At 35.7% G+C, this 12,615-nt stretch overlaps 2 protein-coding genes across 14 annotated transcripts in view; one reads left to right on the top strand and one right to left on the bottom strand.

Annotated features, from left to right (window-relative positions):
* LOC109819844 (golgin subfamily A member 1) overlaps positions 1-3,992 on the bottom strand; it is a 6,351-nt gene extending 2,359 nt beyond the window's left edge. For 11 of the 13 annotated variants that reach the window (XM_020385778.1, XM_020385780.1, XM_020385779.1 and 8 more), the window contains exons 1-9: positions 3,624-3,992; positions 3,368-3,478; positions 2,381-2,561; positions 2,192-2,248; positions 1,597-1,733; positions 1,444-1,503; positions 1,285-1,362; positions 473-546; positions 79-155 (exon numbers count right to left, since the gene is read on the bottom strand). In XM_020385778.1, coding sequence (XP_020241367.1) covers positions 79-155; positions 473-546; positions 1,285-1,362; positions 1,444-1,503; positions 1,597-1,733; positions 2,192-2,248; positions 2,381-2,561; positions 3,368-3,478; positions 3,624-3,938 — 1,090 coding nt within the window. In that variant the 5' untranslated portion in view covers positions 3,939-3,992. The remainder of the gene's footprint in view (positions 1-78; positions 156-472; positions 547-1,284; positions 1,363-1,443; positions 1,504-1,596; positions 1,734-2,191; positions 2,249-2,380; positions 2,562-3,367; positions 3,479-3,623) is intronic. The other 2 variants (XM_020385789.1, XM_020385791.1) reach the window with 2 other exon arrangements.
* LOC109819753 (probable transcription factor At4g00390) lies at positions 5,484-10,701 on the top strand. The gene is made up of 2 exons (XM_020385632.1): positions 5,484-6,692; positions 10,254-10,701. The coding sequence occupies exon 1, from the start codon at positions 5,548-5,550 to the stop codon at positions 6,673-6,675; it is 1,128 nt and encodes a 375-aa protein (XP_020241221.1). The 5' UTR covers positions 5,484-5,547; the 3' UTR covers positions 6,676-6,692; positions 10,254-10,701.

Here is a 12,615-nt window from a genome sequence, read left to right as displayed (position 1 = left end):
TACTATTTCACATAATACAGACAAACAGACAGTACAGTAAAGTCGTCTGCACAGCATAAGGTTTGATACAAGGGGAACCTGCATTTTCTGTAGCACATCCAACTGGACTTTGTTTCGCAATATCTTCTCCACGTTCCTGAAAGATGTTCTCCAAGCTGATGCAAGTAACAAATAAAACTTATTTATAATCGTCACCATATTGTTATTGCCTTTTCCCATCAAGATGGAGTAGGCTGTGGAGCCCAAGGCTAAGTTGATGCCCAACCATGGGTCATGGAAATCATGGGAACTGGGGACTTGCCACAATTCCTAAAAGGGTAGTCTTCAGGTAGTTGGAAAGAAACCTAGCATGTCGGTCATGCATTTTAAGCTCATGCAACCAACAAGAAGTCCCTTCAAATTCTCGTAGGCCAGGAGTTCAGGAAGAAGGAAAAAAGATGACAAATTTAATATCAAACCATATAAACCTTACTTTCCATTTTCTTCCCTATTAACCATTCTGCATGCTTCTTGATCTTCCTCCCCAGGAGAGAGTTCATCCTTATCCTGAAAATTTAAGCAACAATAAATACACAAAGACAAAGGTCTCTGAGAAACAACAACAACAATAACAATAAAGCTTTCATCCCAATTTTTTGGCATTGGCTACCTGAATCCTTTTCTTCCATTCAGTTCTGTTCAAGGCCTTTTCTTCCGTTAACTTAAATATTAGCATATCCTTCTTATTGTTTCTGAACAAGTTCTCTTAGACCTATCTCTAGTCCACTTTGCCACTTTTAAGTGACCCATCTCTAGTCCACTTTGCCACTTTAAGTTTTGTTGTACATGACCAGACCATCTCAATCAATTCTCTCTCATTTCATCCTTAATAGCAGCAACATCTAACCTCTCCAAATGAACTAATTTGCTCATCATATTTCTTAGTGGATGTCCACGTGACCATGGTAACATTCTCATTTCTGCTATACAAATTTTGCACATGTTTCTTAATTGTCCAACATTCCTATTGTAAAGGATTGACAGTATTATAGCTATCCTATGGAATTTTCCCTTCCATTTCATGGGTATTCATTCTATGTTCATATAAGACTTCAGAAAAAGATCTCTAAGAAAGGATATTAATAGATTCAAGTTTTATCAATCAGAGAAAAAGGTGCTAGTCATTGTCTGAATGTCAGAGGTACATTATCAATTATATTTAAGCTTTATCAATTTGAGAAAAAAGAGTTTCTCATTGTTCTTTGAATGTCAGAAGTACATAATAACTTAGATTTATTTCCAAACCTCCATGTTTGTGTTGGTAACCACATCCTGAATCTTTTGGAGGCTAATTTCCAAGTTCTGTAGCTCAAGATGCAATGCCTGCATATGGAGCAATATTATTTGTCTGTATGAGAAATGTTAAAAATTATAGGACAAGTGTAGTCAGATGTAATCGACAACCTCCTTCTCAGAAGTTAAAGTTTGTATTGCTTCTTCCTTAGCTGACAGCGCTTTCTGGAGGTAATGTCATTAAGGTAAAACAGTTGGCTACATAGAGCGAATTAGATGTAGTGTCCAAAAAACAAATATAAAACGAACAAAAAAAATGGATATCTCTTCAATTTGTGGTTGAAAATGGCAATTAGCTTTTTGCACTTCAAGATGCTCTTTCAGGTCTACAATGATAGCATTCCTTCTTCGAATCTCATGCTGATAGTCACAAAGCTTTCTTTCAAGGACACAAATCTTCTCTGCAATGGAACATGTGGAGAACAAGGATCTTTAGAGTGTAAATACCATTTGCCTACCAGCCAGTAGCACACACAGCAATTACATAACTGTGTATTTTTCATCCAAATTTCTTTTTGGAAAAATACTGAATAGGGTACTTTCCTAAAACTATGATTAAACTAGAGTTGCCTTTGTGCATTTATCTCCTCCTGTGTGAGACAGGACCCTCACATATTCATGAAACATGTAAGTATTTATTACTGAACAGACAATAATGAATACTTGTGTTACAGGTTTTTCGGTCAAGATACAGATATAATGTCGAAATTTAATGATTTCATTTGCATGAATAATGAACAAACAATAATAAAGAGAAAAAACATCTTGGAGGGTACTTAGAAAACTAAAAAGTATAAATACATGCAAAAAGTTTATTCTAACATGAAAAATTAAAGAGACGACAAACTGCCAAGCTCACCACCGAAATCTTTCTCAAATGATGAGATCTTGTCTGTTTTGGCCTTTAATCCTATCACTGGAAGACAAAAAGTTTAGTAGAGCCATATCGTAAATAACATGAAAGAGAAATTGATGCTACCAATGCTTGTTGATTCCAAAATAACCTTATATCATGTATGTATTTACATAGAGTCAGCAGACTACATGCCTACATATTCCTTTTCATTTACAAGTTCCTGAACTCTATCTAGGACTTGCTGGACAGCTGCAGTTTCCTTCTCTATTGAGTCAAATAGTAACAAATGTGCCTGTATCTTCTCTGAAAGAACAGCAAGCCTTTTATCCCTTGTTTCAATGGCGCATCTTAGTGTATAGGTAGAATCCTGGATCTCAAGATTGAAAACAATAGAGAAATCAGTTGACTTAAATCAAATATGCTATTTGATGTCATTATCAAAATGTATTTTGTATAGAACTATATTGAAGGCAACCACTTCATAAAAAAATTAATTCCATGTGTCACGCTGGGCTCTAATTGAAAGTTTTTGAAAGGAACCTTGAATTAACATGATACTTAGATTCAAAATGTCATGACAAGTGATAACATCCAATGAAGGTTATTTGAAATTAGCTAGTAAACAGAAGCATGTCCAAAAGGAAATATTAGGGCTTAAGAAAAGATGGAATTAAGGGCTGCGTAGGGAGACATCAAATAGTCCAAATGAATCTTCATAATGCACCAAACGCAAGTCCTTGCTATACATAATCTTAACCAAGTATCTAAGATGATAGCAAATAGTCAAAATAAAACTCACTGATTATTATACATCACTAGCTCAAGTTTCATGGATAATGTTTGCTCCCAGTAGACCTTCCATGTTTCCCTGTCCGGTTTTAATATTTCAGAATCATATCTCTAACTAGATCTCTCTACGTAAATGCCAAAACTATTCTAGAAATCTAATTATTCTACCTAACATGATGAAGAATACTTTGACTATAACATTTTTTTGCCAAAAAGGTGAAGAATTGAAAACAGACCTTAAAGCATATAATCTTCAAGTTCAGTATTATACCTTACATAAAATCATTCTACAACGTACATTGTACTAAAAATAACTACCCTTGAAACTTAATCTCAGCATTGTGGATGAAAAGAGAAAATTTGTGTAGAAAAAACATCAAACTAAACAACCTCATAGACGCTTATGAAACTGTCCCTTGACTGAAGCAAACCTTTCACAGTTTCCTCCAATTCTCTCTCCCTACTCTCCAGCAATGCATTCTCATGCTCCAGATACTTCACCTGTAAACGGAACATCAACCTCTAAACGAAATGTGAAAAATTAAATCCAAGATCTCAACTTTACTTCTCTCTTTGTAACAACACGATATACGAATCATCAAATTTCTAAGAAAAATTTCGAGAAATTGGAGAAAATTTGGATGACCTTGGCCTCGAGATTTCGCTGCGATTCATCACGAGATGCGAGCTCAGCACTCAATTCTTGCAATTTCTTTGCGTACTCTGATTCTATTTGCCTTTGCCTCTGAGATATTTTCGAAATTGAAGCGAGCGAGATAGGCAGCGGCTCGATGAAATTAGGGTTTGATAGGTTTCGGATCGGGAAAGAATTGGTACCTGCTTTGAGAGATCGAGCTCCTCTCTGGCGTTTCGTTCGCTCTCTCTGAGATGCCGAGCTTCGGATATTAGGGCGAGTAGCTGGATCTTGAATTTTGAGAGGCCGATCACTTCGTCCGCCCATTTTTGCTGCTGTTGTCTTTCGAGGATACGACAGATGAAGCCAGCATGAGGCAAAGCTTTGGCGCCTAATTGGGATGAAGAGTTTCATTGGTTTCTTTTATAACAAACCCAAACTTTATCCTGATTTACTTTTGTGCCCACCCAATTCCAAAACCGTACCTAAACACAAACTATTTATACTGATTTTTTTAAAAGCCCAGTAATATTTTGGACAAATTTTCAAATTCCATCTATTTAGAAACTTAATTGTCAAAAACGACTCATTTCTAATTTAATTGCCAAAATCGACACAGTTTCAGTCAGTTCGTTAAAACTGGGTCGGTTTTAAAAAAAAAACTTTACGAAACCTGACGGGACCTCAAGTCCCGTGAAGTTTAAGCTCCGATAACGGGCTTGATTAGGGGCGCCCAAAACTTCACGGGACTTGAAGTTCCGTGAAGTTTTGTACCCGCTAACTTCACGGGACTTCAAGTCTTATGATGTTTTCCTCCTCTTAATCACCTTACTTTCGTAAATAACAACGTGCTAAACTTCACGGGACTTGAAGTCCCGTGAAGTTTCGTAAATTATTTCGTCAAAATTGACCCAATTTCAGCCAAATGGCTGAAACTGGGTCGATTTTGGCAATTAAATTAGAAATATGTTGTTTTTGACAATTAATTTTCTAAATGGGTAGAATTTGAAAATTTATCCTTATATTTTAGTTGAAATACTGATGAGTTGCCATAATTGGTGAATGAATAGTTATAGTTGAGTGTAAGTTGTTATATTTGGGGTCCGTAGTATTTGAATTTGAATGCAACATGCTATAATTGCATTGAAAAATAAATCCAAACTGACAATGTGATGAAATGTGATTAGCATATGAAAATGTGAGAAAATGACTTTTTTCGCTTATTTGCATATTGTTTCCTCACACTTAGATTATATACCCTCAGCTGTAATTGATTGCGCATATATGCCCTAATGTTTTTAAATTTTGCGATTAAATAATCTCAGTTATGCAAGTGCAAGTATCTTCCTCTGAAAATTCTCATGAGAATGTGCTAATTTTAAAATATTTTAACCGTTAATATTTATTAAATTTACTATTAAACCTATTAAAATCACATCTAAAATAGAATTCATGTACTTTTAACAATAAATTTAACAAATATCAAGGGTTAAAAACTCTAAAATTAAAATGTGATGAGAATTTTTTTTGGAGGAGATTCTCGTGTTGAATGATTGAGGGTATTTAAATGCAAATTCTAAAAACTTTAAAATATATAACTGCTGCCGAAAAGGTTTATATGTGCAAAAATAAAGAAAACTATAGGATATTTTAGCCCAATTAAGCCCTTTTTTTAGAATTCTAACCAAGATTAATGGCTAACGAAATGTCAAATCACATCCCTATAGCTAGCCACATGGTTTTTGGATAACTCGTTAACAATTTTGCACGGCCCAACGTTTTGAAGGCCCTAAAGACTTGTAACAATTTGGCTAAATGAATTATCACGGCCCACGTTGCAGAACTATTACCTATCAAATCTTCAGGCGTCAAGGGGCACAATTTGTAAATATAAATTTTACAAGCGAAACCTCAAAAACCCTAACTCAAAACCCTAATGGCGAAAACCCCGTCGATCTCCTCCGAAGCGGAGCCGGCCACCAACGAGCCCGATCCTCGCATCCCAACCAACAGCAAAGACGAGGGCGTTGAATCCAGCGACGGAGATGACGATGAAGGCAATGAATCCGGCGACGGCGACGGCGACGGCGAAGACGAGAGCGGAGAATCCAGCGACGATGAAGAGGAAGAGAAACCCGAATCCGACAGCAAGAAGCTCAATCCCTCCACCTCCGCTGCAATCCCATCCGAAGCCCCAGCAGAATCCGACGAATCCGAGTCCGAATCTGAATCCGAACCCGAACCCGACAACAAGAAGCTTGACCCCTCCACCTCTACTCCAGTCCCATCCAAAGCTCCAGCTGAGTCCGATGAATCCGAGTCGGAGTCCGAATCCGAATCGGACTCCGAGGCGGCCAAGCTTGTTACCCCCATTAGCTCCAAGCCCATGCCCGAGATCCGATCCACCGTCTCCAAATCCCCTGTTGTCGAGAAATCAAACGGCGGCAAGCCCTTATTCCAGAGAATCTGGAGCTTGGACGACGAGATCGCCATCCTCAAAGCCCTCCTCCAGTTCGAGGCCCAACATGGGCCCGTAAAGCTTAAGGCCTCAGCTATAGGAGAATTCCATGCCTTGGTTAAGGGTTCTTTGAGCCTGGAGGTTAGTGATTCACAGCTTGTTGAGAAGATAAGGCGGCTGAAGAAGAAGTACTCAGGCTTGGATGCCCGCGAAAAGAAAAGCAAGAAGGCGCTCAAATTTGCAAAGGTTCACGATCAGAATGTGTATGAGCTTTCAAAGAAAGTTTGGGGGCAGAGAAAGGATGATGATGAGAGTAAGGTGAGAGCGAGATCAGTGAATAAGAATTCTAATGGGGTTTTGGTGGAATGTGGAGGGAGGAGTTTGAAGAGAGGGTACCCTTTCTTGAAGGATGCTGTGATGAAGATGAAGAGTAGCGTGGCAGCAGCAGAGGCGCTTGAGAGAATTGATTCTGAAAAGGGGAGGTCTTTGGAGAAGAAGCTTAAGAAGCAAAAGTTGGCAGAGGTGAAGCACGACATACATGGGATGGATCTGTTGAAGGAGACCGTTAAGTTGGTAATGGAGAGCCTAGAGAGGGCAAGGGACTGAGTTTGGGAGCTCTCATGGTAATTTCATCACCCTTTTTCATGTCTTGGAAGAATCATGCTATAATCATTTGATTAATTGTAGTTATTTTATTGTACACTTAGTTACCGTTTTTGCATTAATTTCTCACTGATTTTGTGTATTTGTAGTTTTATCATAATATATATTTCTAGTCAGCATGTCCCTTCTAAATTTATATTAATTTCTGCAAATTCTTATTGGGTGTGAATCTTGTGATTATCACATTTGCTCAGTGTGATTAGTACATTGATTTTCGTTCATCTTGTTTATAAGTTTTAATCAAAATTGTACATTTAAAATATTTGTGTTTTAGGGTAAGCAGTGGTGATTTAAATTTGTGTGTGGTAAGGCTTATGAAGCCATGTGTGAGGCAGTAGAAAATGCTTTACCCCATTTCATATCTGCTAATACCTTTTAAAAGCTTTTTGTTGAAATCTTGGTTTGAGAAAGGCCTAAATTGATCCCTAGATGTATTTAATGGGGTTAACAGTTACTATGGGCTGTCAGATGTCTATAACTAAGCATGCATGAAGTAGTGATTTGCCTTCGCTCCCTTTCTTGTTCTTTGTAGGTGAACATATAATTTGTGAGTAACAGAAGTGAACAATGCAAACCTGTAAAATCTTTGCATCTCAATCATTAAGTTTTGCAAGACATGGTAGCATTATACAACCTTTAATACAGGTCATACACTACATCTGAAAACAAAGTATTTGTGTGCCCTCGACATCTTTACATGACCGAAGTCTTTTGCATAAATATTTATGAAAGGGTTTAAAGAAGTTGCAGCAATTAATCAACATTGATTTCCTCTTGATTTTGATTGCATATCAAGCATACTTTGTACTATTCCACTATCTCTGTCCTTGTCCATGTTAATTTCTCCACTGCTATCAGTACTGTACGATTCATCACCTGATTTCCAGCAAGTTTTTTTGGCTGAATTTATAAGGTATGGGTTTTTTTCCTGTAGTGTGCCCTTAGGGCACATGTTAAGAAGCTTTTAATGGTTTCTAACTAGTTCCACTATCATAGAAATTTGTGTACACGTTTAATGATTCAGATTATTATTAAAATATATTAAGCCGCTGCATGTAGATGATAAGAATTATCAATTTTAGTTAAAAAATTTAAAATCATTAAAATTTTACACATCCAACGATGATTAGAATTATCAATTTCAGTTAAATTTTTGAAATCATTAAAATTTTACACATCTAACTTTGATAATGGAGATAGTTAGAGAGAACTCAATGCTTCTTAATTGCCATAATAGAAAAACCCATAAATTATTGTCATGGCCATATAAGCTTCTTAATGGGGCCTAATTTAATGAATAAGGGAGTCGTAGGCGTTACTTATGAAAAATGTTTTTACTGCTTTTAAAGCAAACACGTAATTTTCTGACAAAATTGGATCTTTGGCTATCTCTATAAAAAGAAAATTTTTAAGAAGCATATGTAAAAAAGCTTCAGTTTGGAAAAGCTAGATTTTCTAGCTTCCCTTAATTCTAGTAGGTAAAATCACATTCATCTGATTTCTCCTTTTCTCTCACATAATCTTTCATGCAATCTGAACTCTAACTTAATTTGCAAATTTTGCTTTCTTATTTCTAGTATTTATATTTATGTATCTTTATCCAAACTTATTCTTTCTCATAAGTCATATCTATTCTTATCGAAAAATTATTCCAATAAATCTTGTTTGATATATTAATCTTGGTTGATAAGGATAATTTCAAAGCATTTAACACCTTAATCATGTATAAATCCTTTCTTGAATGCACATATGGGCAAGTCCTTTTAGATGACTTTTATATAAGAAAAAGAAAAACCAAACACACTTTAAGGGACTCAAAAGATGTAATTTTCTTGTCAAAATGTTTATTTCCCTAATGTAACTTATTCTTCTCATATTAGATTTCTGATACACTCGACTTTATTGTTTTCCCATTTACTTTATGGCTTGCTGGTGACTTTTAGTTGGAATGTCAGGCTTTGTGATTTTCCCCTTCGCTTTATGACTTGCCCTTTTCAGGCTTTCTGTTTAACTGTTTGCATGCTATTAGGCTATGACACAATTACTTGTGTCTCTGTAATTAATTTACTGTCCATATGTCCTCATGTGCCCGATATCTGAGCCTTCCTTCCAACACCTATATCTTATAGGTCCATACACAAACATTTCTATGTACTCGGATATCAGCTACCTATATCTTATAGGTCCATACACAAACATTTCATGATTTGATAAAACTAATTCCGATCTTTGCTTCACACATTTAATCTTTCATATGAAGTGTTGATTATGGAGGTACTAATGTCATCCTCAAATATGACTTGATATGTAGTTGCACTTAAAAAAATAAAAAGAGTAAATCTGAAGTTCCAGAGTTACAGTGGTCATTATATTTATTTTAGTGAGGGATTCCAATTCCATATAGAATATCAACCAGGTTACCACCTCACTTTTCAGTTAGGTGGACGATTGAAATTTTTTCTGAGAACAATTGAATATTCAGTTATATGTATTGTAATATATGTGCTAACATCTTTCTTGGGTATTGAACAGTAATCATTATCCATATACATTGGTCTTGGTCAAAGATGTATTAAGTTCAGTTCAGGAATTGCAAACATATCCAATCAAGAAGTAGGATTGAGTTCAATGAATGTTTACATATACGCCGAGAAAAAGAAACCAAACAGCATATTCTGTTACTTCTGTGGGAATAGTTTTAACATTTTTTTTAAGGTTTCATTTATGGGATATGTGGTACATTTCTTTTTGTATGACATAGCTTACTGTGGTCTTTCTATCAGATATATTACAAACAATTAGCAATCAGTGTTGTCATCTTTCTGATTTGTGTGTATATTTATTATTAACCTCTGCCTGTGAATGGCCTTGTCCCCTTGGGTTTAAGTAAATATGCAGGCAGTTCGATGATTGACTAATCAGGATTACAATAGTGCTGGTTGTATGTAATTAGAAGGAATTTAATTTTAGTTCTTGAGTTTTGTTGCGTAATTGGACAATCGTGGTGTCTTAAGATTTGCTCCTCGTAATTTGTAGATTTTATTTTGTTTTCATTTTAAGGCATTTTGCCATTGATAACCATAAATATTTTCTTGTGTGTTATGTGCTTTGGGGTGTTTCCTATTGTTTTAGTCATTAGTATTTTCAAAATAAATTTAAGTTTGTATTTGGCACAATTCTGCATCAACATGAAAGTTGAAACCAGTCAATCTTTTGCTGCAGATTCTGTTATTATCTTCTAGCAAAAGTTCCAGAATCTTTCAGATTTTCCTGTGTTAAAAAGCTTCTGTAAAAATTCTTTAGTGACGATGTGCAATTTCTTTATATTGCTAGTGAATAATCAGATTGAAGACTGAACATCTAATCTTATACTTACGTGCAAATTTCCATATAAATTCTGAAGTTCATAACTTTTCTCAAAGTTAATTTGAAGAATCTTTCCAGTTAAAAATATTATAGCTCAAAGTCTTTCTTACCATTGAATGTTTGGACTTACAGTATGCTTTTTCTGATTTCTGCAGGAATCAACTTGCACTGCAAGTTGCATGGTGCAAACTGCAATGTCTGTATCTGACCTGTTTAGATTTTGTGTCCTTTCCGAATCTCTGAGATGCAGTTTGCTCTGGTGATTCGATGAACTTTTGAAGTTTTATTCCTTATGTTTTCCGTCTTGACTCTGTGTTTCTTAGATTTAGTAGTATTGTGAAGCTTCTGCAACAATTATGGGGTTTGTGTATACGTATCGAAATGTAGAGGAAATTATCTCAGCAGCACTTTGTAGCTGAATTGTCAGTACTTTTCCATTCTCGCTGTTCAGTACCTTTTTGAAAGAGCCATGTGGTTTGAATTAGGGGTGTCTTCAGAATGTATTAGTTAAAGCTGTTATCATGTCGATGTCGAGTCTTGTGGAATTGTTATGAACTGGTATGGGTCTGAATGCGCAGTGGATGTATATGTTCCGTTGTTCAACGCATATTTATATCCTATGCTTGTCATACCGCAGGTCCTGGTCTGGTATTGGGTGTTTTCACAATTGGCATATTTGAAAGATGCAACATAGCAATTATCAAAGAGAGCAAGCAGAGCTCAGTTTGGATACGGGGTTATAGTAATGTGTTAATTGCAGGCACTCTCCCTGTTCTGTTGCCCAATTATTACGCATAAACGCCTATATTGCTATTGTTGCAGGTATATACCCCGAGTGAATTTTTTTTATTCTGTTACCTCAGAAAAACATTAAAATGCCTTCTCCCCTTACTTTTCTTTGGAAAAAATAGTCCTCCTGAGGTTAAAAGATTTTTTTTTTTATCTTGGTGGTCTATCTGCAACAATAGAACTATAAGGCATGTATTCGATATTGGGCGATGCTACGAGGGGGTTTATCTCCAATAACCACTATAATATAATGCAGATCATTTCCTACTTAGGTACTCGAGAAAATGATGTATTTTGAGCATCCCAAAAACCTTTGTTTGGCTAAGTTGCAAGCATAATGCACTTTTGGCTAAGTTGCAAACGTAATGCACTTTTGTGTTTTCAGTTATTAGTGATTTTTCCTGATTCAAACTTTATCTGTATATTTCTTAGAAACTACGTATTAAATAAATGGGGTCTTTTAGATATTGGTCTATTAAACCTTTCATATTGTTAAATTAGTCCCTCACATCATTAAAATTTCTATTTACTCCACCCATTTAAACAAATTCCTCGACTGCGTGCATACACGCATGCGTTTTTTTTTTTTTATGTCCGGGAGTTAATTGAATCCTACTCCTACTCATGTATCTCCCTAATTTTGATGATTCCTCCAAAATCACATGTTGTAATATTTCATTCTTAGCAAATAAACCAGTGCGATATTCAAGAGAAACGGATCGGTGCAAATAGCAATCACATACATTTGCTCACCGCAAAAAGTCATTGTTTACATTGTCTTTAAAAAAGTATAATATCTTTTCATGAGCCTTCTTCCCCTACCAGAGTAGCTCTTCCTATATGGGTTTTCTTCTCCTCAAAAGAAAATAAAACTAAAAGATAAAAGGNAAAGGGGGCCCCCCCCCCCCCCCCCCCAAAAAAATCACCTTAAAAATATGGTACTTATACGAAAATCATCTTTCAATTTCAATTTATACATAAAACATCTTTAAGGTGAGTTTTTGTTGTAATTAACAACATTCCCGTCAAATTTTCAATAAAAAAATAAAAACAAGCCTAAAAAACTCAAGTTTAAGGTATGCGAGTTGTATCTTAACAAGGCCTAAACACTAATAGTCATATGCCTTGAATGTGAGCTTCTTAAAGGTAATTTTAGATTTTTAGCGTAAATTTTGGCTGAGAGATGGTTTGATTGCAACAAAACCACATTTTAAAGATTGTTTATTTATAAACTGAAATTGAAAAATGGTTTCAATATAATTATTGTATTGTAAGGTGGTTTTGGGGGAAACCCCAAAGATAAAAGATGGATTTGGTAACCCAATAAATTTTTTGAAGAAGACAAAGTCTAATGATGATGGTAGATGAATAATTTCCGTCATCAAGTCAATACAAAACCTAATAATTGAAAATGACAATTGTCCTATGATTAGTATTTTGCATACAACTTTACTACCCTAACACACGCAGACCATCCAAGGGTACCATCATAAGCAACAATAAAGCTAGTAAGGGAGTAAAGCCCCTCCTAATTTTCTCCATGTGGTTCAGCTCCTTGAATTGTGATATTTTATGCTGCAGTCCCCTTTTTAGCAATTATTACATGCTAGCTAAACTAAAATCCCCAAAATATCATTATCCCATCTCCTCAATCCCTCAGACCTAGTACTCATATCCTCTCTCTCTCTCTCTCTCTCTCTCTCTCTCTCTCTCTCTCTCTCTCTCTCT

This window comes from Asparagus officinalis, chromosome 8 (genome assembly GCF_001876935.1).
Source record: "Asparagus officinalis chromosome 8, Aspof.V1, whole genome shotgun sequence".
NCBI classification, from domain to species: domain Eukaryota; kingdom Viridiplantae; phylum Streptophyta; class Magnoliopsida; order Asparagales; family Asparagaceae; genus Asparagus; species Asparagus officinalis.
This window is presented reverse-complemented; position numbering and strand designations above follow the sequence as displayed.

What these genes read in the sequence shown, in the direction of transcription:
- LOC109819753 (XM_020385632.1), top strand. Translation starts at nt 5,548, where the DNA reads ATGGCGAAAACCCCGTCGATCTCCTCCGAAGCGGAGCCGGCCACCAAC.